General features: G+C 34.6%; 2 protein-coding genes across 2 annotated transcripts in view; both read left to right on the forward strand.

Moving 5' to 3' along the window:
* Positions 1 to 21,180, forward strand: part of LOC113491684 (neuropeptide CCHamide-2 receptor-like) — a 90,916-nt gene that overhangs the window by 47,999 nt on the left and 21,737 nt on the right. The gene's annotated exons all lie outside the window — the stretch shown is intronic.
* On the forward strand, positions 809 to 5,795 carry LOC113491688. Its single transcript, XM_026868796.1, has 2 exons — positions 809 to 3,456; positions 3,665 to 5,795. Exon 2 carries the CDS (start codon positions 3,684 to 3,686, stop codon positions 4,776 to 4,778), a length of 1,095 nt encoding a protein of 364 aa, XP_026724597.1. The 5' UTR covers positions 809 to 3,456; positions 3,665 to 3,683; the 3' UTR covers positions 4,779 to 5,795.

Below are 21,180 nucleotides of genomic sequence, written 5' to 3' on the forward strand. Positions count from 1 at the left end.
GTGCTCGTGCGTAAGCTATCACCGCATAATGATTCGATCACAGGTTAAGCTATGCTTGACGCGGTTGGTCTGTAGACGGGTGACCATCTTTGTCGTAACGAGTTCCTCCGTGTTTTGGAAGGCACGTTAAATTGTGGCTCCCGGCTGTCATTCCCTACATCTTTGACAGTCGTTAGAGGTAGTCAGAAGCTTGAAAGTCTGACAACCAGTCTGACCAAGGGGTATCGTGTTGCCCAGGTGACTGGGTTGAGGAGGTCAGTCGCTCTTTGTAAAACACTGGTACTTAGCTAAAACCGGTTGGACTGGTAGCCGACCCCAACATAGTTGGGGAAAGGCTAGGCCGATGATGATGGTAAAGAAAAATATTCATCATATTTCACATTACTTTGCTAGTTTAGTATTTACTGCACAATTTTTAAACAAGAACTTATGCTGACTTGTAAATAATTTATGCAATGTAAATAAAACAGATTTTGATCGCTATTGTTGAATAAAATATTCGTTACTTTCCAAACAAGTTATTTGAATTTACCTATAACATAAAAACCTAATAATAAAGGTATTCGTAATATTCATGACGAGAAACCCAACCTACAGCCACACCGATGACGTCAGCAAAACAACTACGTCATAGTTTTATAACGTAAGCAATGTTATTGTAAACAGCCAGACAGTCTGGCGATGACCAAACGTCAAAACCATATAACAATATAACAATGAAAACTACGTCAAAAAGTAAAATAAAGCTTGTTTTTGTAATAAATGTTATTGAGTTGTAATAACTAGTTGCATGACTTATGTGAAAATATTGTCAAAATGGGTAATAACGTGAATTAGTACCTAATTAAATTGTAACGTGTAATTACTTTGTAGTATGTACGTATTAATTTGTATTTCATTGAATAACGGCGGTTAATATAGCGATTGAGGCTTATGACAACAACATACAAGTCACATGCACAAAGATACCCAGACTCAGAACAAGTACTCACACACAAGATGTAACCTTGTGTATGAGTAAAAAAACAAACAAACAAATGCTTGTTCAACACGAGGATCGAACCCGCGACACGTCGCTTCTAGTTGATTTTTGGTGACCTCAGCTAGGTACTAGGTTATCCTTCAAACTTCCGCATAGGTATCTATGTATTTGGGAGTTAACTATGTTACATTACATCTATTGGTTTAGTAGCACCGATAATATTAATCATTTCATGTACGGATCAGCTGTCAAGAATCCATCGGTAATCCATGAAAGCTTAGTTTAAACAGAATCTATAAACGCTAAATTATTCAGAACAAGCACATCTTAAAAGATTATTGAGCCGAAGAAACTGAACATCTTAATCCTCTGGCGATTCATTGAATACAAATTATTCTGACTACATTAAATGTCGCTTGATAAAATGTATGTCTTCAGAAATAGGTTACCTTATTTCTTGAAAGAAATTCCTTTTCATTTTTAATAATAACTTCTGCAGCAAGCAATTTAAATTTTGTGTCGCGGGGTTCATAAACATTCAAGTCACATGCACAAAGACACCCATGACCCAAGCACCCAAAACAAGCATTCAAGCATCAAAAAAATGTCTTACATTGTAAAAGCATCAAAAAAATGTCTTACGCGGGGATCGAACTCGCCATATATCGCGCTCATTGGGTTTGTAGTGATGGCAAACCACTCAGCTATCCGTTAGCCAATAATTAATTAACCTCTGATAATATAAAAGACTCACAGACGATAACAATAACTTTAATTGCACCTAATGACGCAAACAAGAAAAATGTCAAGAATGATTCAGCCCGTCTCGACCACATAAATGCCACTCCAGGTTCTAAAGCCAAGCACTTAAAGTGCCCGCAGTGAAAGAAGCCACTTGAAGGGAAAAATTCCAGATTTCACTATGAAATATTTTCTGCTGGGCAAACGATTCGCCGGTACTCAGTCAATTGATACAATCTTGTTTCGCTTATCTCGTCTTGTATGGTCTAGCTGAATAAGGGATCTTTTATTTTTTATATTCTATAATACATATTTTTAGTTATTGAAGTATTTTAAAAATAATCTGGGTTTCTGGTGGTGGATATTCCGATTAAACTTTGATCAAGTGGTTAATGACATTTCATTAACTGTTGCATTTTTGCGAGTATTAAAAAGACTTAAAGGTTTTTCAGTGTTCTCTATCGGCTAGACGAATTTGAATGAAACCTGAGTTTTGACAAAGGCTAACTTTGGCAGCGATAACTTAAAGCCACAGGCTAAAGCAAGTAGATTATAAGTTTCACCTCGTAAATTTTAATCAAAAACAAATTGGCTAATTTTATTTACCTTTAAGCCAAGTTCGGTAAAGTTTTGAGCAATTAATATCAGTTTCTTTCGACTTGTTCAAAAGTTCTTCTGTATTCTTTTAGATAAAGGCAAAAACATTTTAATGAAAATGATCCGTACCTTCATAAAATTTAAGTTAAGATTTTTTATTGAAGCCGTATGAGAGCACAAGCGTCCATCATGTTTCAAAGGCCAGACAAATATTGGAAAATGTTGTTAGAGAAAGTAAAAACTTACGAGTACAAGTTGGTATTAATTACCGAGATTTTAAAAAGATGGATAATGAATCTAAAGAGATTCAAAGTAATCTAGCTGTGTCTATCTCCATTCTGAATGCTGAACATTCTTACTGATTATTCGAAGGTGGAAGTCATAAGTAATGATCCTCCAACAAAAAAAATGGGACTTGAAGGCATTTTTTTTAAACAAGAACGAACAAAAACTCGTACTCTAGGTACTTAGTAGGAGTGGGCTGGTGCCGTTGTTGGCAAACATCGTCACCAACTAGGCGCCGGAGGACAGTAGGTGGTCATCCAAGGCGAAGGCGAAGCTTTGTGGCTAGAGATTGCTAAAATAGGGAGGCTTGGTAGAAAAAATAGGGAAGAAATTTTGCTAACAATGAGAAAAGAATACGTAGGATACGTAGTTTTTACCAAAAAACCTATTATAATACTGCTCGATTCCAATCGCACCTTAAAAATGCTTCTCAAAGTGCAGTTCTTCAAAAGTTTTTTGGTTTCGTGACTCAAAACATTTGTTTGTTTGTCTGTTTTGTTATGTGTCAACACTCCATAACACTGCGAAATACAACACTAGTGAATAAACAAAAACTTTTAAACTACGTAAATATGTCACCTACTGGTAAAGCATAAGTCATGCTGTAATCAACGAAACTAGCATTTTGTACTGTATTCATATGGGATAAAGTTCACATTTGAGTGTATTTATTAAGTTATTATTGTAACAGACAATATTTTCCTTAAATACTCATACTAGGACCTCAGTGTTTAGCAAATATGCTGGGATTGACACGTTACGCAGGAGTTGTATTGTTTTTCATTTCTAACAGTTAAGTGCTCAATTAGTGCTAAGTGTGTGCCATTAAAGTGAAGATACTCCACGAAAACGTAAGTGAAAAGCCTAATTAAAATAAAAACTAAATCAGGAAAAAAAACTGCTATAATTTTTGCACATACACTCCTGCCATATATTGAGGATCTTAACAGACTAAAATAAACTGATTACTTAAATATTTTAATAAATTACTTAATGATACCTGGATATCAAAATGAATAAGGAAATCGTTTGAATTAATCAGCCTTTTACTCATTTCAGGTAAAATTCAGAAGCCGACATGACAGGGTGTGTCAGTACTGTCATAATATGGCTTATGGGAACTACTATTGTTATCCTACTAATAGCCTTAGTTATTCTATCATTAGCGTTATATCTTAATATAAAGAAGAAACGAGTTTGTGGAATTTATGACGTTGGTCCAGGAGAAAAGAATTTGGCAAAGGAAGAGTCTATGGGACAGACACAGTACAATCTTAATGATGGATATGACAGAGATAGCTGCACGTTTAGTGTAAACAGCTCTGTAATAGCAGACATCAATCGACAGCCTGAACCGCTACCAGCAACTCGCACAAATGACACTAAAATCATTCCTACGAAAAAACCCTTCGGACGAATGTCACCAATAATCCAACGGAGACAAATGGATGAAATTTGCAGGGAAGTATTAAAGAGAGTACAAAAAAGCGATTCTGCTAGCTTTAGAGATTTGAATGCTCTCTTAAATATGAAAAACGAGGAAAAAGTAGAACCGAAATCTGAATTTCTAAATGAACTGGATAAAAAATTGTTGAATAGGCGTTCTTTCAAAAACGAAAACAGACAACAAAACAAACAACCAATCAAGGAGGAGACAAAATGTGATGAAAGTAAAGACACAAGTAATGAAATTAAATCCACTACTCAAGACGAAAAAGACAAAATTAAAGAAGAAAGCATTAAAAAAGATCAAGAAAAAACTACCCCAGAAAACCTGTACATGAATCAACAAGGTGACGAATATAAGCCAAAAATTGGGAATGCTATTAAAATTGAAGTCCAAAACGTTGATGACTATGAAGACAGCGGTCCCGAAACAGAATATGATACAGTACCTAGTCCAGTCCGATTCAGAAAATCTGCTAGCATTGGCGAGGAATTTGATGTCGATAGCATACCTGTTTATGATCTGCCACCAAGAAGGAGTTGTGAAATCCAAACAAAAAACGTTATTCATTTAGACACTGACACTCAATACTTACTTCCAATTTCAACATCTCGGACAGATTCTTGTTACATAAACGCGAAAGGTCAAAAAGGAGAACGAGTAGATACCTACAGACGATCGGCATCTATGGAAAACCCTAAAAGAAATTCTAAGAACAATTTATAACGAAAGCACTGAATCGAAAAATTCTACGATCGTTCGGAAACTAAAGACAGTTAACGACTAAACAAACAAGATTTAAAAACGTGAGAAGTCATAAAGGAATGTAATAAAATCTTTTCATAGTCATAAAGTTTGGTGGCTCCAGCTGTAGCGTTCTGATTTTCAATTAATAATATCTGCTGTTTACTCAGATTCGAAAAGAATGATAAGGAATGGCCTTAAATAGGACGCAGTACAGCCCCTAGACAAATATTAATTTTGCAAGCGTAAACGCCAATTCGCCTCGCTGAAATATGTGGAAGGTTTTTTTTTTCTCAAAACAAAGGAATTGATTTCTTGTGATGTGAAGGGCTTTATAAACATTCAAGTCGCATGTGCAAAGACGTTCTCAGAAAAAGCACTCGTGGTTCACGCGAATGGGGATGGATTGCACCCACACGGGGATCGAAACCGCGACTCGTTGCGCACAATTTCGCGTGGTGGATTCTTATACATTTGGGTAATTCGATCAATAGTTTTAGAAATTTAATACCTGATTTAGTGTTTTAAGGTACTATTGCCGTCAAATATACGGATTTGGTATATAAGCAAACTTCAATATAAACTAAAGATTTTAAGTATCGGCGATAGGCTCTGCCCCGTGCACGAATGCTATTAAAATCGTACAAACAGTACAAACTGAAAATTGGTTAAAATTTAATTTTTGTACAAAAGTATTATTTATGTTAGTAACGTAACGTGTGATTAATGGATAAATGTATTTAAATTTTATGTTTTTGTGCAGGTTGTTTTTCTTGTGACTATAATACACTGAGAAAATGCTGCAAAAAAGTGGTATTTCGATTTAGTTTACAAATAAATTACAATTCTAACGTCAAAGTTACACACACTTTTACATGAAACTACATAATTAATATTACCTAGTTATTTGTATCTCTGGTTTTTCCTTGTTGCTGTGTTTATGGGAAAGGCAATAACATGAACATTAAACTATTTATCTACATGGTAATTACATTTTCCTGTAAGTATGTTAATTGTTTCCCATGCGCCAGTGTTTATTAATATTATCACATCACTTGATTTTCATATCATATTTTAATTAATTATTAATTTAAAAAAACTTTGCTTAAAAAAGAAATCATACCAATACCATACGCAATTAGCAGGGTTCTACTTTTTGAAGACGGTAAAAAGCGACAAAAAATTACATAAGTATACACCACACGAGCGTAGTCTTAGTGATAGGGTCCAATTGAACCCTTTGGGTACTGTGCCCTAACAATCTCTTAGCCATCCATATTTTTTATTTTGTCTCCACTAACAGTCATGTTATCCACTTCAGGCATAACCTCAAAATCTACAAAATATGAAATTACTATTATGTATGATCTAAAGCATGTCCAATTCAGAAAACATTCAAGAACGGCTGTTTCTTCAGTTGCATGCAAAATCCTCGACGACACTCAAGATTGCTCTTGAAAAATATTTCAAGGGACGTTTTATTCGCTACAGTAATCTGATTCTTGCATGTTTTGTATTTCATTTGGGAATACAGGAGTTTGCGCGATGAGAGATTTTTTTTAAATTTTTGTCCTATACACGGTCAAGTGATAGTCAGGATCGCGACTCAGGGTTCTGTGCGAATAAGATATAGAAAAAATATAATTTTGAGGGTGGGTAACCAACTAATTTATGAACCGTTGGTTAACCTTCATCTTTATTTTTAGTATATTGTTATAGCGACAACTGTAAAATCTACCATCTAGCTATCATGATGTATAAACTACAGCCTGTTGGTAATTGGACAAATAAAGGTGCCTGGGAACGGAACCCTAAAAATCTTACTATAAGGTACTGCTCCTACTTGTCTACAACCTAATTGCATTAATATATAGTTAAGTTTGCCGCGACTTGGCAAAAGTAGAGTAGGACTCCCATTAGCCAAGTGTGATGACGACTTGCGAAAGACTGCAACCGGATGCTGGATACGGCAAGCCGAAGACAGGGCGCCATGGCGCACATTGGGGGAGGCCTATGTCCAGCAGTGGACTACTAAAGGCTGATTATGATGATGATGATGATGATAGTTAAGTTTCACCGAACACTAACAGCGATATAACTTACAAACAATTTATCCTAGACGTATAATTTATATCACTTAAGTTGTTTCAGTTAAAGTTTCTAGTTTGGAAACTACGCTTGTGTACCCACTCCATGCATGCAAAGTATCATATCTCTTGTGCGAAGTTACAAACACTAAATAGACGTTATCACAGACTTAGAACTTACCGTTAAAGTAAGATAGACTAGCCTGTTGGTCTGGTGGTTTGTGGCCCTGACTGCTATACCAAAGGTCGTCAGTTCGATTCCCACCCAGGACAGTTGTTTGTGAAATGAAAACGATTATTTATTTTGTCTGGATGTTACTATCTTTATTGTATATGTTGTATTGTATTATCAACTAGCTGTTGCCCGCGACTTCGTTCCCGTGGGTAGAACATATAGGTTATGATTTATACCTGCCCTGTTTTTTTCACATTTTCCATTGTATCTTCGGTCCTATTAGTCGCAGCGTGATGATTTATAGCCTAAAGCCTTCCTCGATTAATGGTCTATTCAACACAAAAAGAATTTTTCAATTTGGACCCGTAGTTCCTGAGATTAGCGCGTCCAAACAAACAAACAAACAAACTCTTCAGCTTTATATAAGTTTGCTTAACAAGCTTCTTACCTTTAGAGGTAAGTAGTAGATATAGTACATGTAAAGATTACTTAGAGGATGCACACTTTACATAGTTTTTACTTTTAAAGGTACAGCGATTGTCGCTAAATCTACTGAGCGCAACGTGTCAACGGTTTGACCCCCGAGTAGGACAATCGTTTATGTGATCCACGATTACTTGTCTGGGAGTCTTTGTGCATGTGACTTGAATGTCTGTGATACTTTTCGCGATATAAAAATTTAATTCCTAAGACCAAGAGTTAAAAAAAGGTTTTAGCTGTCATACAGTGAAATAGAATAAGCTAAATTTATACTGTACTGCAGATTAAAAGCACATCAGAGCTAGTTTCTAAAAGTTATCAACCTAAATTCATCCTTAAACCCACAATGTAAAGCTCATTATATCTTTTGCGATAAAAAAAGACGAATTGCTCTATTAAGCTGCAGACTACCGCTTCCATGCTCTTGAGGCTTAAAGTCTGCGGTAGTCTAGTATTAATTGACTGTCATTTGTCTTTAGAGTCTGAACTCAGTCTAGAAGGTATCTTAGTACGAGAATGTATTTCTCAATTATGTGCAAAAAATATCATATTATCAAAAAGGTCTCAACACTTAAAAGGTGCAACGATTTACTAACGCTTTTTAATCTCACGGTCTGAAACTAAAACAATTATGCCCTATACACAAATATAACCCGCCTCAAAATAGTAAAACAAATGGAAATTAATTCGTTACGTTTATGAAAATGTTTAAGGGTGACCATCTTTGTCATAACGAGTTCATCCGTGTTTCGGAAGGCACGTTAAATTGTGGGCACCGGCTGTTATTCCTACATCTGACAGTCGTTACAGGTAGACGGAAGCTTGAAAGTCTGACAGCCAGACTAACCAAGGGGTAACGTGTTGCCTAGGTAACTGGGTTCAGGAATTCAGATAGACAGTCGCTCCTCGTAAAACACTGGTACTTAGCTGAATCCGGTTAGACTGGAAGCCGACCCCAACGTAGTTGGCCAGGCCGATGGAAAATGTTTAAGAAGGTAATGACTAAGTAATAAAAAATAAGCAGGTTATAGCAATAAATAAATAAAGTCACAAAAATTCTTTATAAACATCCCATGTTTAAAAACAAGCTATCGACCGAACAAACATGAATGTTCTTGGTAAGTATTCAGAATTTTAAAATGCAGCCAGCCAGCAACAATCTCAGGCACTTTTTAATTTTCTTTAACATTCCTTTTTTAAAACGGCGCTGAGAAAAAACATTGTTTCGTAAGACAGACTCGTTGCTATCGTTCTGTTTGGAGAACAAGTATTCACTAGTAGTTTGCATTCAACTTTTTATAGGGTTCCGTAGCTTATAGGTATAAATGGAACCGCCGTCTGTCACCAGGCTGTACCTCATTAACCCTAATAGCTGAAAAGTAGAAATTATCACAGATGTTTTTTTGGCATTCGGACATTATTATGTACATACGTAATTAAACATGCTACTGTAATACCAAGAGGCTTAAATGATTCATATTAAATGCAAGTTCTTGGTAGATAATGATTTGTAAATAGTCCTTACAATTAGTAATTGTTGTTAAGTTGGTTATTCCTTTATTGCTCATTAAACCACCTGTATTAAAACATTTACATTACTTTATATAGTCAACTTTTGAGTGGCGATTACTTATAATTGGGGTCAAAACTGTTAGCTATGATTGCGGATAATAAAACTTTCATTATTATTAAGAAAAACCTTTCCTGATAAATTAATAATGTTTTAATCGTATTTACCGGGATCGCCCGACTAGTGAGACTCGCGATCCCATCACGACAGCTCATGATTTAGAACTCAAGTTGGGTCCGAAACTAGTCAGGCTAGTAAACCGTTCTTAAATATACCTTCCATTATAATCGACTTCAAATAGATGCGAAGTAAAACTAAGAAACATAAAAAAACTTGTGATTACTTATGGAAAAAGAAATAAAGAATTTTCCCAGATCATTTTTTGTTTAATTTTAAATAATGTTGTACAGATAACATTAAACATATATTATGGATTTATGTTACTTTGAAAATATGTGCTAAAAATTATATGTTGGTGTAACATGAAGACCTATTTTTTTTTCAATATTTTTATTACGTCTGGCAAGTCTCTACTTATATTATTATGTCCCTCAAGGATCGGACAGGGTTACATACTGTATTACGTATCAGTTCTATTCTCGATAAGACGTTGGCCTATCCTATATCCTATCCTGAACAAACAACCCTTCACAAAATGCCTTATTACCGTAGTCTAGTAAGTTATTTGTTAGGTACCTATAGTACCCAGAACTGTACTTAGCAAATAGCTTAGGGCTGCCCGTGTCTTGTCTAAAAAGAATATGTAAATCTTCTTATCCTGCGTATATTATAAAGGTAAAAGTTTGTATGTCTGCATGTTTGTTCCTCCTTCGCGCAAAAACCATTAAACCTATTTAGACGAAACTTGGTACAAAGATTATTTGAGCCACCATTTTATGTGCCCGAGGGATAATTTTCGATTTGAAACGGGCGGGACCGCGAGCAAGAGTTAGTATAAAATAAATGAGTCTGTGTGCTTAAATTTCCTTTTTACTTAAATACTACCTACCTTTAACCTACTTATAAAGCGATAATCTGTTACAACTTTACAACATAAATCAGTTAATTTTATTATCAATTCCTTCACCATTATTTATCTTTCCTTAAATTTATGACACTTGCGAAATTTGTGTCATCGTTAAAAAGTTAAGGTGCGATCTAATGTTTCGGCGTTTGCAGGACTTATTTCTGCGTATACTACTGCTGTGTACGAATGTTTAAGCTATAGTTGTCAAGGAGTTTCTAAACACGAACTAAGTAGCAGATACTTGAAACTGGGACCAAAATGTACATAAAATTACAGGAAAAAAATCCGGCTCTCTCCTCCTTTTTGCTGTGCCCGACATGCGATAGGGTACATAAATTAGCTGTAAACTTAATTGACCACCTATGTAACATAATGATATGCATACAAAGAATGAAAATAGAAATTCAAAGAACAAAGAAATCGAAAAAGTGCGGATTATTAATAATGAATGCGATGTGTAATGACGATCACATTTCGTATACTTATCCACCAAAAGTAATGTGCAAAATATTAATATTTAACTACATAAATCGTATGTCTATAACATGTATGGTCCGATTACAGTAAGCGCTGCGCAAAGCAAATCTTGAGACAGCAGCATTTTCACCTCCTTTTAAGACCAGACCTTTAGTCGCTGACGAAAATTATGCTGAATCACTCTAACCTTTGATGATACCTCAATTATCCAGTAACGGTCTTTGATCCAAAATATACAGAATTACAGACTTGATTAATATAATATATTCTAATGCGAATTTAAGAATAAATTTCATCTCAAGAGCTCAAGAGCATTATAATACCGATAACCAAAGCTTTCGTGTCTTGAAATTGGAAAAATGTTCTGGAATCTTCGATGAGTTTCATCCGATGAAATATGGAATATTTTTCAAGGGATTGAGAGTTAATATTCCTTGTGACGTTTTACTTGGACTAGTTTTTCTGATAAAGGATAAAGGCAAGGAGTATACATATTTGACGATGATAGGAAGTATTCTATAAAAACTGACTAAGAGTTTTTCTATATTCTTGATTCTAGGAACAAACTTGGTTTAATATACAAATTTGGTTGCACGAGGTGCAGGTTTCATTAATCATTCAATGCGACTTCTTAATTAGTCTGAATAGGCATCTGAAATAGCTGACCCACAGAGAGCTATCGTAGTGATCAATGCACAGCGGTGGTAAATTTAAAGGTATTTTTAATACCTTTAAATGTACCACCGGAATTTATGTACCGGAAGTGGTTATTATTATTATTATTATTTAAAAGACCTTTTTAATTCACAGCTGTGAAAAAAATCGTAATCAGGCAGAACTTTCACTCGACATGGGTAACCGAACTATGATACAATAAACAAAATCAATGCAATCCTCTATAAAAGTTTCCACTACAAACCATATTAAAAACTATAACCAAACAAACAGCGACTGTGAATGTACATTTGCAGATGAATTTTACCTTCAAAATAAAACAAAGGGTGTTTCAGTCGGGGACAAACCAAATGAATGAGACAAAAGCTGTTCACAAATCCAGTTACGTAACGCCCTGTGTTTGGTGCTCACTGGGTGTTTAGCTGCCAAAAGAATTTAGACTGTCACTTCATTAGACAGCTGAGTAAAGGTGAGGTTATATGGAATGTTTTTTTTTGTGACTTTTGTTATTCTCTATACGGTGTAAGTTGACCTTTTGGATAGATGCCATATTATGACGGCGAGCGATTTTTTGTTTGTTTTTGTTCTAAGTGAGATAGCTTTTTGTGCAATTTTTATACCGATTTGACATAGTATTCTGTTTATTTCATAATTAAATTCCTAATTAAGCCTCTGGGTTTCATGAAAATTCAAATCACATCACCAGTGCGATTACTTAATGGTTCCATTTGGGGTACTTAGAAGGGACATTTGAAAAAAAATCATTAAAAATAAATTGCCCCATATTTAGTCGATTTGCCAGGCAAATGTGAGTAGAAGCAATTTATAAGAACGTTAATGTTGTTCAGGAGGCCAAACATACGGAGTCGATAGTAAGCCCACAAGTAGGTACTTGATTTTTTTTTTTCTTTACTAAAGATATTTTATTTTTTGTTGCTAATGTAACCGCGTCCTAACTTTCGCATTCAAACCTGCTCTACCTCTGTGACTCACATTTCCGCCCGTGAATTATCTAAACACAGTTTTAATGACTGGCTGAAAACAAAAGTTTTTTGTTTGGCGTTTGGAAAAAGAATGTGTGCTTTGATTTGAGTTCTGTTTTCGCTTGTTTTTTGTTTTGTGCTTCTAGATTTTTATGCATCTTTATAATGAGATAGGTATTTATTTTTAAAAAGTGTAGATAAAAATATAATGACGTTTTTTATTGACAATATACTGTTTTTGAATTACATTTTTTATGGCTTTTCTATAGCGTAATCAAAACGGTTGATCTGAAATATGTAAATAAAATATTACCTACTTTCTTTATTCTAAACCAATTTATATTTCGAAAGGTTACGAAATCGAATATGTTTGTTTGACATATTCGAAGGAGCCCTGAAAATACGATCTGTACCCCATATAAGTACAAAGGTCTTATTTTCTTCTACCAATGTAAGCTTGTTAAGGGGTATCCTCAAAATAATCTTTTATTACCAAAAAAACGATTCCCGTTTCATTTTTACGACCCTCTGAAAATGAGCGCGTAAAATTCGTTGTTGCGTTATTAATTCTAACTAGGCGTTAGAAATGAGCTAATATTACAAGATTAGCACCTGTGTAAAACATGCTTGACTTCCTAATTTAATAACTCGAGATTCTTTGCAAATATTCGAGAGAGAATATTTAACATAATGATGTCGGCACCAGACACGATTTTATTAGACGTTATAAGCGTTTCTGGCATCATTTTGGTGTAAATTTTGAGCTTCGTACGTCAAGGAAATTGTGTGCAAAATTTTGATGTAAAACTGCGTCGATCTTTAGTGCATTAGTATTAATGGAAAAGGGTATTAGTGTAAGTGAAATTGAAGTATTTAGATTGCTACTGGTGTTGTTAGTTATGTCGTAATGCATCACCCTTAATTATCCCTGAATTAACCAGGACTCATTTTTTTTTGTGGGCAGAATTGCTTACGTCTTCAACTTGATCGAAGAACACACACAAAAATCAATTCCGGGACGCTTCTACTGTTCGAGCCAGCGTCACGGGAATTAGCTGAGCTGGTTAAATATGTATATTTTGGCAAGAATCTAACTAAGTTAATTTAAGCAAGTCTAAACAACAAAACATCCCATTTTATCATATTTAAACCCTTATATCTTATCCTCCAAAATTACCTAAATAGGTATACAATTTGAACTTAATTGTTGTGTAAAACAAAATGCGAAATAACCGACCATGTTTTCTCTTACCGCAAGGAGAGGCAAAGCACCTGTAACTAAAACCTCATTTAGACCAGGTGGGAATTATCCCGCGAGTTGTTGTACATTGCCCGCTATGATATATCACTTTTCATACCAAAGTTGCGTGGGTCAGCAATGTATTGCAACTCACGCGATATTTCTAAATGAAACTTGAGAATTATTTACACAATTAAAGTACCCGTCACGAGAAGCTATAAATTATGTAAACAAACATCTTTTACTAAGTAAACATTTTATACTGCGAGATAATAATAAATTGACCATATTCAATCGACATGAAATATAGACGGGTTATATGAAAGTAACAACCTATTTAATTTAGTCGGATCATATTTTAACGACGCAAAGCGCTATCGTTTGTGTTTCTTGGTACCGGAACGCGTCCGTCGCAGGGATTGTGAACTATCGGGACGCCATTTTGAAATAAACGCATCATTCGAGTTTCGAATGCGTACGAGTTTGTTTCATTGCTTTGCATATATCGCGGATCTGGTTGTTATTGTTAATTTTGTTATTGTTTCGTTATCACTTTTTTATTGTTGTTACTTTAATTGTTGCGTTAATTTTATTTGTTATTACGTATAATGGAGCCAGTAGCCAGTACATCTAAGGAAATAAATTCGCAATGGATGCAACACATTTTGAACAATGGTTCGAAAACGTTCTCCCAAAACTTGGAGAAAATACAGTAGTGGTAATGGACAATGCACCATACCACTCAAGGCGTCTTGAAAGAATTCCTACTACTGCCTGGAAAAAAAATGATATACAAAATTGGCTTGTAAGTAAGAATATTTCTTACGACGACAATGAAATTAAGACTGAATTACTGCTAAAAGTAAAAAATGTTAAAGACAATTTTAAAACTTATGTAGTGGACGAGCTTGCAAAAAAATATAAGGTGGAAGTATTGAGACTCCCGCCATATCATTGTGAGCTTAATCCAATTGAGCTAATTTGGGCCAACGTAAAAGGATATGTTGCTCGCAAAAATACAAATTTTAAATTTGACGAGGTAAAACAATTATTACAAGAGGGACTGCAGCAGATTACTTCGGAAAATTGGAAGCGTTGTGTGGAGCATGTTATCAAGGAAGAAGATAATTTTTATTCCAAAATCGATGAGATGATTGATAAAACTGTAGACAGCTTCGTGATACATGTCACTGATTCTGACACAGAAATGGAAACATCTGAATCTGACGAATAATTATTCTTAAATAATATTTATGTTAATTAATATTTGTTACTTAATAATTTATTAAATCTTAAACAAATTCATTTTTTTTGTTGGTCCAAATGTTGTGAACTCCTGAACACTTGTTTACAAAATTTATAGCTTCTCATGACGGTTACTTTACAAGTTTCGCGATTGAACATTTGAAGTTTAATTTTCATGGAAATGTTTGCGCATTTGTATTTTGAGAACTTAGTCTGAAAGATTTGAATTAAATTTGATTATAAGGAGAATACAAATAAGGTTTATTACGTGGATACGGATAAGATTCTACAAATGTGATAAACTCTTATGTTCCTCTGGATAAATTGTTCAAGCGATTTTGGTGAATCCCTTGAGTACCAAGTTATACCAAATACTTCTATAATAATAAAAAAAAATGGTTGCCTGTAAAGTCGGTTTTACGGGCGAAGATTTTACGTGACAACGTCTTTTTCTCGGTAGAATATTTATTGATATGAATATAATTAAATTGCACAATACGAACAAGGAATTGAATGAAAATAAGAATTGCACAAATTTTAACTATAGAAATATGTATATTTTGTTTACTAAAACATTGTACATGTAAGCGCCGTTTCAATGCGCCTAATTCTCTAGTGATGCGCGCGCGGCAGACCGATCATAGTTGAGTGGGAGAGAGACGCAAGGCATTCGGCGGGCCTCTCTCGTTCGGTGACTCATCGTAACGTTACCGGGCGTTACACTTTTTCATAAGTGACTCCCAGCCGCAACCTAATTTAAGACGTTGTCACGTCAAAAAAGATTTCGAAAGAACATATTTTTTTAAACTATTTTTCTTTCTAAGAACTAAAGCGGCATTCAGTCGAGTAAAATCATAGTTATGTCAAAAAAGCTAGATAATTGGGAGATGCCTTATGGAGGTTATTTTTATCTATATTTTTGTCTGACTCATACTTGACCAGATTTTTCTGTCAAGATTGTATTTAAATCTATGTTTATGGTGGTTATCATATTATAGGCTTTTTCAGATTACCGTATTGTGTATCGTCTTGGATAACTTTCCGACATCTCCGCATCTTATCCTCGTTGCTAACTCAAATTAAAATCATAATAACTGTATGTAATCTTAACTTTAAACAATTCTTATTATTTATTTAGTTACAGCGTCAAAGATAATAATAATATTACGCGATAGTGGTAATTAAGGGCTTGACATGGTCTTCATGGGGCGAGATTCCATTAATACCACGTCTTGGTAACAAAGAGTAACTTTTCCGTTTCAATATCCTACCAACTACTTTCATAAAGTTTTCAGGTACTATCATCCCATGAATTGCAAACTCCTTTCATAAAAACCCATTTAATAATTACAACAATTGCGGCTCGCATTAGCAAGTACAATCCCCGTATCTGTCGCATACAGGCTGTTGTTATGTTGGCGACATGTTCGTTCGTCCGTAGCCCTGTTGTATCTACATCAGGCCAACGCTCGTAATGCCTTTGTTTTTGACATCACCCTGTATACGAATTCATTTGTGTATTGATTCGAATCGACAGATGTATTGACAAGTTTGTTTATGAGCTTGACTGAATAGAATCGTATTTTTGGCTTGGATTTTTAGGGGTCCGTACACAAAGGGTAAAAGCGGAAAGCGATTAGCAGGTTTCCTTGTATGTCCGTCTGTTATCAGACGTGACATCATCTTATGAATGGTGAGTTTTGATTTTTAAAGTAAATTATTGACGTTATTCTGTTGACGTTATTCCAAAATTTACTTTTTACTCTGGATATAAAACCTTTAGTTCCACGAGTTGATTAATTGTTGAATCGTTGATCGTGAAATTATAAGCCAAAAACATCGCAAAGAAAAATTAAGATGACATAAAACTACAACAGCATTTGATAGTCGTGCTCTGCTTTCGAAAAAAATAGGCTATTAAACAAAAAGAAAAGTAAGCATTTCGAAAATGTTAACAGGTACAATTTATGTACTCCAACTGCACAATCATGGATATCCGAGTGGTTGAGGTCATACACTAAGCGTGACAGAATTTCTACGACGGCTAAATTTCTTTTAGGTTTTTCTGCAAGTTCCATACATACAAGACATTCAGCTCAGAATACTTTAAATCCAAAAGGTACTATTCCCGTCTAAGCCTTCGTTGTCTTTTAAGCGAACATTCTAGAAAGAGCTCGCGTAAAACTCAATTGACACTAAAACAAAATTACTATCTTTAATCACTTCAATGGGAGAAAAATCCCACTGAATCTAGTTTGAGACACTTACATACATCCGTATTGAATCTTTCTTATCTTACAAAAATCTCAGTAGGCAAAAGAAGCAGCTCCGGTGATAAAAGAAAGAAAATGTAAAAATTACAATCAGCCAAAATTTAGCTAGAAAGGAAGATTGGTAATTAATTCTCGAAGAGAAGGGTAGTAGTAGTGGTATTTAGTACAGAGTAATAAAGAAAAATTAAAGCCATACTCCCAAAAGTGCCCATAATTTAAGATCCCAGTACTGGGGAAGTCCTTTACAATTGTCCTAAATTTAGCATCCAAATAAAATTTTACAAGCATATTTACCCTTTAGAAAGCCAAAACAATAAAAATCTATCCCCAATACATGATTCAATTAAAGCCATCCAATTGAAACCGAAGAAAAAATCCTTTTCCCAATTTCATCTTCAAAAACAAAATATATTTTTGTCAATTCACTAAACAATCCAATTTGAAATGGAAAATTATCAGCTTTGCAGAACGCACCATTTAATACAATTTCCGCAAAAGGAGTAGGATTTCAATAAAGGATGGTGCTGGATTTAATTTAATTTGTCACTGTCCGACATATTTCGAATCGACGTGTTCGATTCATTTATCAGACTTGCTTCTTCGTATTACTTTGTTTGTACCACGTGTATCATTGTTGACTATTGTAGTATTTCAACACGACGAAATATCTTTTTCGATTTCTATATTTTCTTTAAACCTAAAAGTAGTATCAGTATTTTGTGGTATAGAGGTCCAGAAGTCCTAACAACGCTACACTGGAATAATAACCTCAAACGGGGTCCGAATCTGCTACTCCCGGCTTCACGCAACAGCTTAGCTACAGAGCTACCTGAGCATGAGTTAAAAGAGAAACAGTATTTTTAAAAGTAGTAAGTCACCTGCATACACACGGTCTATTTAAGCGGGGTTTATCGAGGAGCAAAGCTGCGGGCAAAAGCCAGTCCTTACATATAAAACGTACATTAAAGACAAATAGCTACATAAGTTACAATCTTACAAAGGGGTAATGGAAGAAATTTGTACAACAGAAAACAATTTGATTTTATCGCTTACGAAATTGTGTGTTGGTATAAAGGAGTACAGCTGGGCAACAATAACAATTTAAGTACTAATACACCATTTAAGTAACATTTAGACCCAAATACTATCAAGAAACGTATTAAACCCGTATGCATGCAATCCTGCAATTACACAAACGATTTAGGTCTTGCTATTTTGGGCTTTGGGATGTATTACAAAGTTTTCGTTTAGAAATGATTTTCAGGTAGTATTTGTAACACAATTTAACTTTCGTGAAGTGAAGCGAATGATTTTTTTTATACTTACTGTTTAAAAACGTTTTTTTTATTAGTATCGCCCGACTAGTTTCGGACCCTACCGGAGTCCTAAATAGTGAGCTGACGCGAAGGCCATAACGGTGATTTGTAGGTTTAGCCTTACCTCCACGTCTTAAAGTAATTTTGTTGCCGGTGTGGGAGTGAGAGAGTGCACCACATGGTTTAGAGTGGCGTCTCATCTCTTCAACTGCAATTAAATTACTTTCGGAGCTATTGACGATGACGTTTCTTTTTTATATGGTCTCTGCAGTTATCCTGAGCGCAAACATTGACTGACTCACTGGATAAATGGCGAGATTTAGCAAGCGTACAGCCAGTAATTTTTATTAGGTATAGAGCAGTACAATATACGTTAGTAGGTAAGCACGGATAGCTGAGTGGTAGTCTCACTCCACATTCCTTGTGCTTTAGATCCCAGCGTAGGACAAGCGTTTTTGTGATCCACGAATGTTTGTCCTGAGTCTGATCATCTTTGTGCATGTGACTCAAATGTGCAACTCCCACGATACAAAGATTAAATTCCTTACTTCTTGCAAAAAAAAAACAAACCTGAGACACTAGACTTAATGTTTATAATGTTCCCATTTTGTTTTCAGCTAAGTTTGACTAAGATGGAATGTAAAAGCAGTTAGTGAGCCACATGGGTATAAAATGCGGTGGACCGGGTTTCAAATAAGGCGTCTTGGGAGAAGCTAATGTCCAAAACTGTCCTTCCAACAGAGCAGTGGACAGTTGATTGATTTATGTTATAATCTGCGTCTTGCGGTTCTTTTTACACTTATTTATAGTTCCATAAGTTGTTCAAGTATTAAAAAATGATTTAAACTATTTTATTTTTCTAGTATGATTAAAATTGTGTTACAGTGTCAAAATTATGGAAAAAAAAAACCGGCCATGAGCGAACGGGAACATCGCGGTTTAAAGTAGTGTAAAGTGGTTAAGTAGTGCAAAAAGCAATGATTTAGGCTTTTTTAACATTTCATTAACAAACATAAACTCTAAAACGGCTACCGCTTAGAATAGAATAGAATAGAATAGAATAGATTTATTTATTTAATATTTATTTTTATAATCTGTTCCTAAATCTATAGAAAGAACTAGACCATCAGAACTATTCCCTACTACAATTCTACCAATAAAATTAGATAAATTTTATAGGTCTCGCAGGCTTTATGCTACCACATAACTATAGGATCGTCTCTAATGCACTCGTTACGAGTAACAGTCACACAGACCGTTTCATAAACCGATTCAAGTGGCATTTCCACTTTATGATGCTTTGCAAGCGAAATAATGTGCCTTTACCATGAGATATTAAAACTGAACAGATTCCATTGTGGGAGAAAGACAAAGCTACGTGCAGTGTATAGCGTTGTCTTGCTTTTACATCGGTTACTAGGTGCTTTCGTGTTTATTAGTAAGGGTAATCGTCGTTTTATGATGTTTTGTTTGCTGATAAGGGCTTCATTGTATCTACAGATGTACATTTTAATCTCATATAAGACATTGCGGTGATAAGCCCCCCACGGTTTATATGTTTCCTGGTAGGGGGGTGGAAAACAGACAATTTCCTGAATACCAAGCAACAGTATTTTACAGATTAACGTTAAGGTAGATAAGCATGTGTGAGTTTAATGTTCAATTCATATTTAATGACTATGGCAAAGGCTGAATGGATGTTCTTTCTCACTTTCTCAGTAGTGAGATATGTTAATAATTAAATATGTTGAAATATGTTAATATGAATAATATGTTGCGTTAATAATTTGAAATCAATCATCAATTGTAACAATTATGGCAGACCTCATTCATAAAAAAAATACTTATGTATCTTTGACACCTAGAAAATCGAGTCAAATAACCCAACTGAATAAAACTACATTTATCATCTGCATAATACATTTTCACGAATAAAATGCTGATCTTATTTAATAAAACTCCGTATAATCTAACTGAAGCTCTAATTCCAAGAAAAAGCATTCCACTGCGATAACATCCAACAAGTTTACCCAACAAAGTTTCTGACCTGCTGAAAAGTAATAAATTTCTTTAATTACGTTATTTAAACATATAATTTAATTAGCGCTGCCACTGACTAAGGAAGCTAATTTCATTCTATTTGTAAACAGGTTTAACTTGTAGTCTTGTTAAACTGTACTACGAGTCTGCTATTTTCTTTAAAGTGAATCTGAAAATGAAAGCATTTTAGAAAATGAAATCTCCTTTCAACGTTTTACATTAAAAAAGAAAATATTAGTATTATTATTGTCTTTAAATGTAATTTGAAAACATTCTAGAATATAAATAATATAATAGAAAAGTTTTAAATTCAAAGAGAATTTGCTGATGACACTTTTATTTTCTCTAAAGCTGTATGGATCGCCAGTACTTTTCAATGCTTCTTATTTCAAAAACATTGCTGCGTGAAAAAGTGAGAGCATTTTTACTGGCTTTGACCTCTAGTTTTTTAGTCAAAATACAATTAACAAAAAAAAAGAGGTACAGAGCGTAAAATATAATAACGAATGGAAAGGAAATTGATAAAATAGAATTATATCTCGGATCTCTGACCTACAACAAAATCTATTTTTAGGTCATCTCCCAAATTCCCAAGCCAATCCTACAATTGATTAGAGCTTTGACTGCGAGTCCAAATCAAAGCATCGTATATCTAAAATGGGTCTTTAAGACCCATGGGTCCCATAAAGGTCGATTAAGGGATTACGTCAAGGGATGGACGTAAAGCTTTCAAAATTTTTGGACGCTTCCTTAATTACAGTTTTAGTTGAAATTCTCATTGAAATGGAGATATCAA

The sequence above is a fragment of the Trichoplusia ni genome, chromosome 1 (assembly GCF_003590095.1).
Source record: "Trichoplusia ni isolate ovarian cell line Hi5 chromosome 1, tn1, whole genome shotgun sequence".
Taxonomy (NCBI): Eukaryota; Metazoa; Arthropoda; class Insecta; order Lepidoptera; family Noctuidae; genus Trichoplusia; species Trichoplusia ni.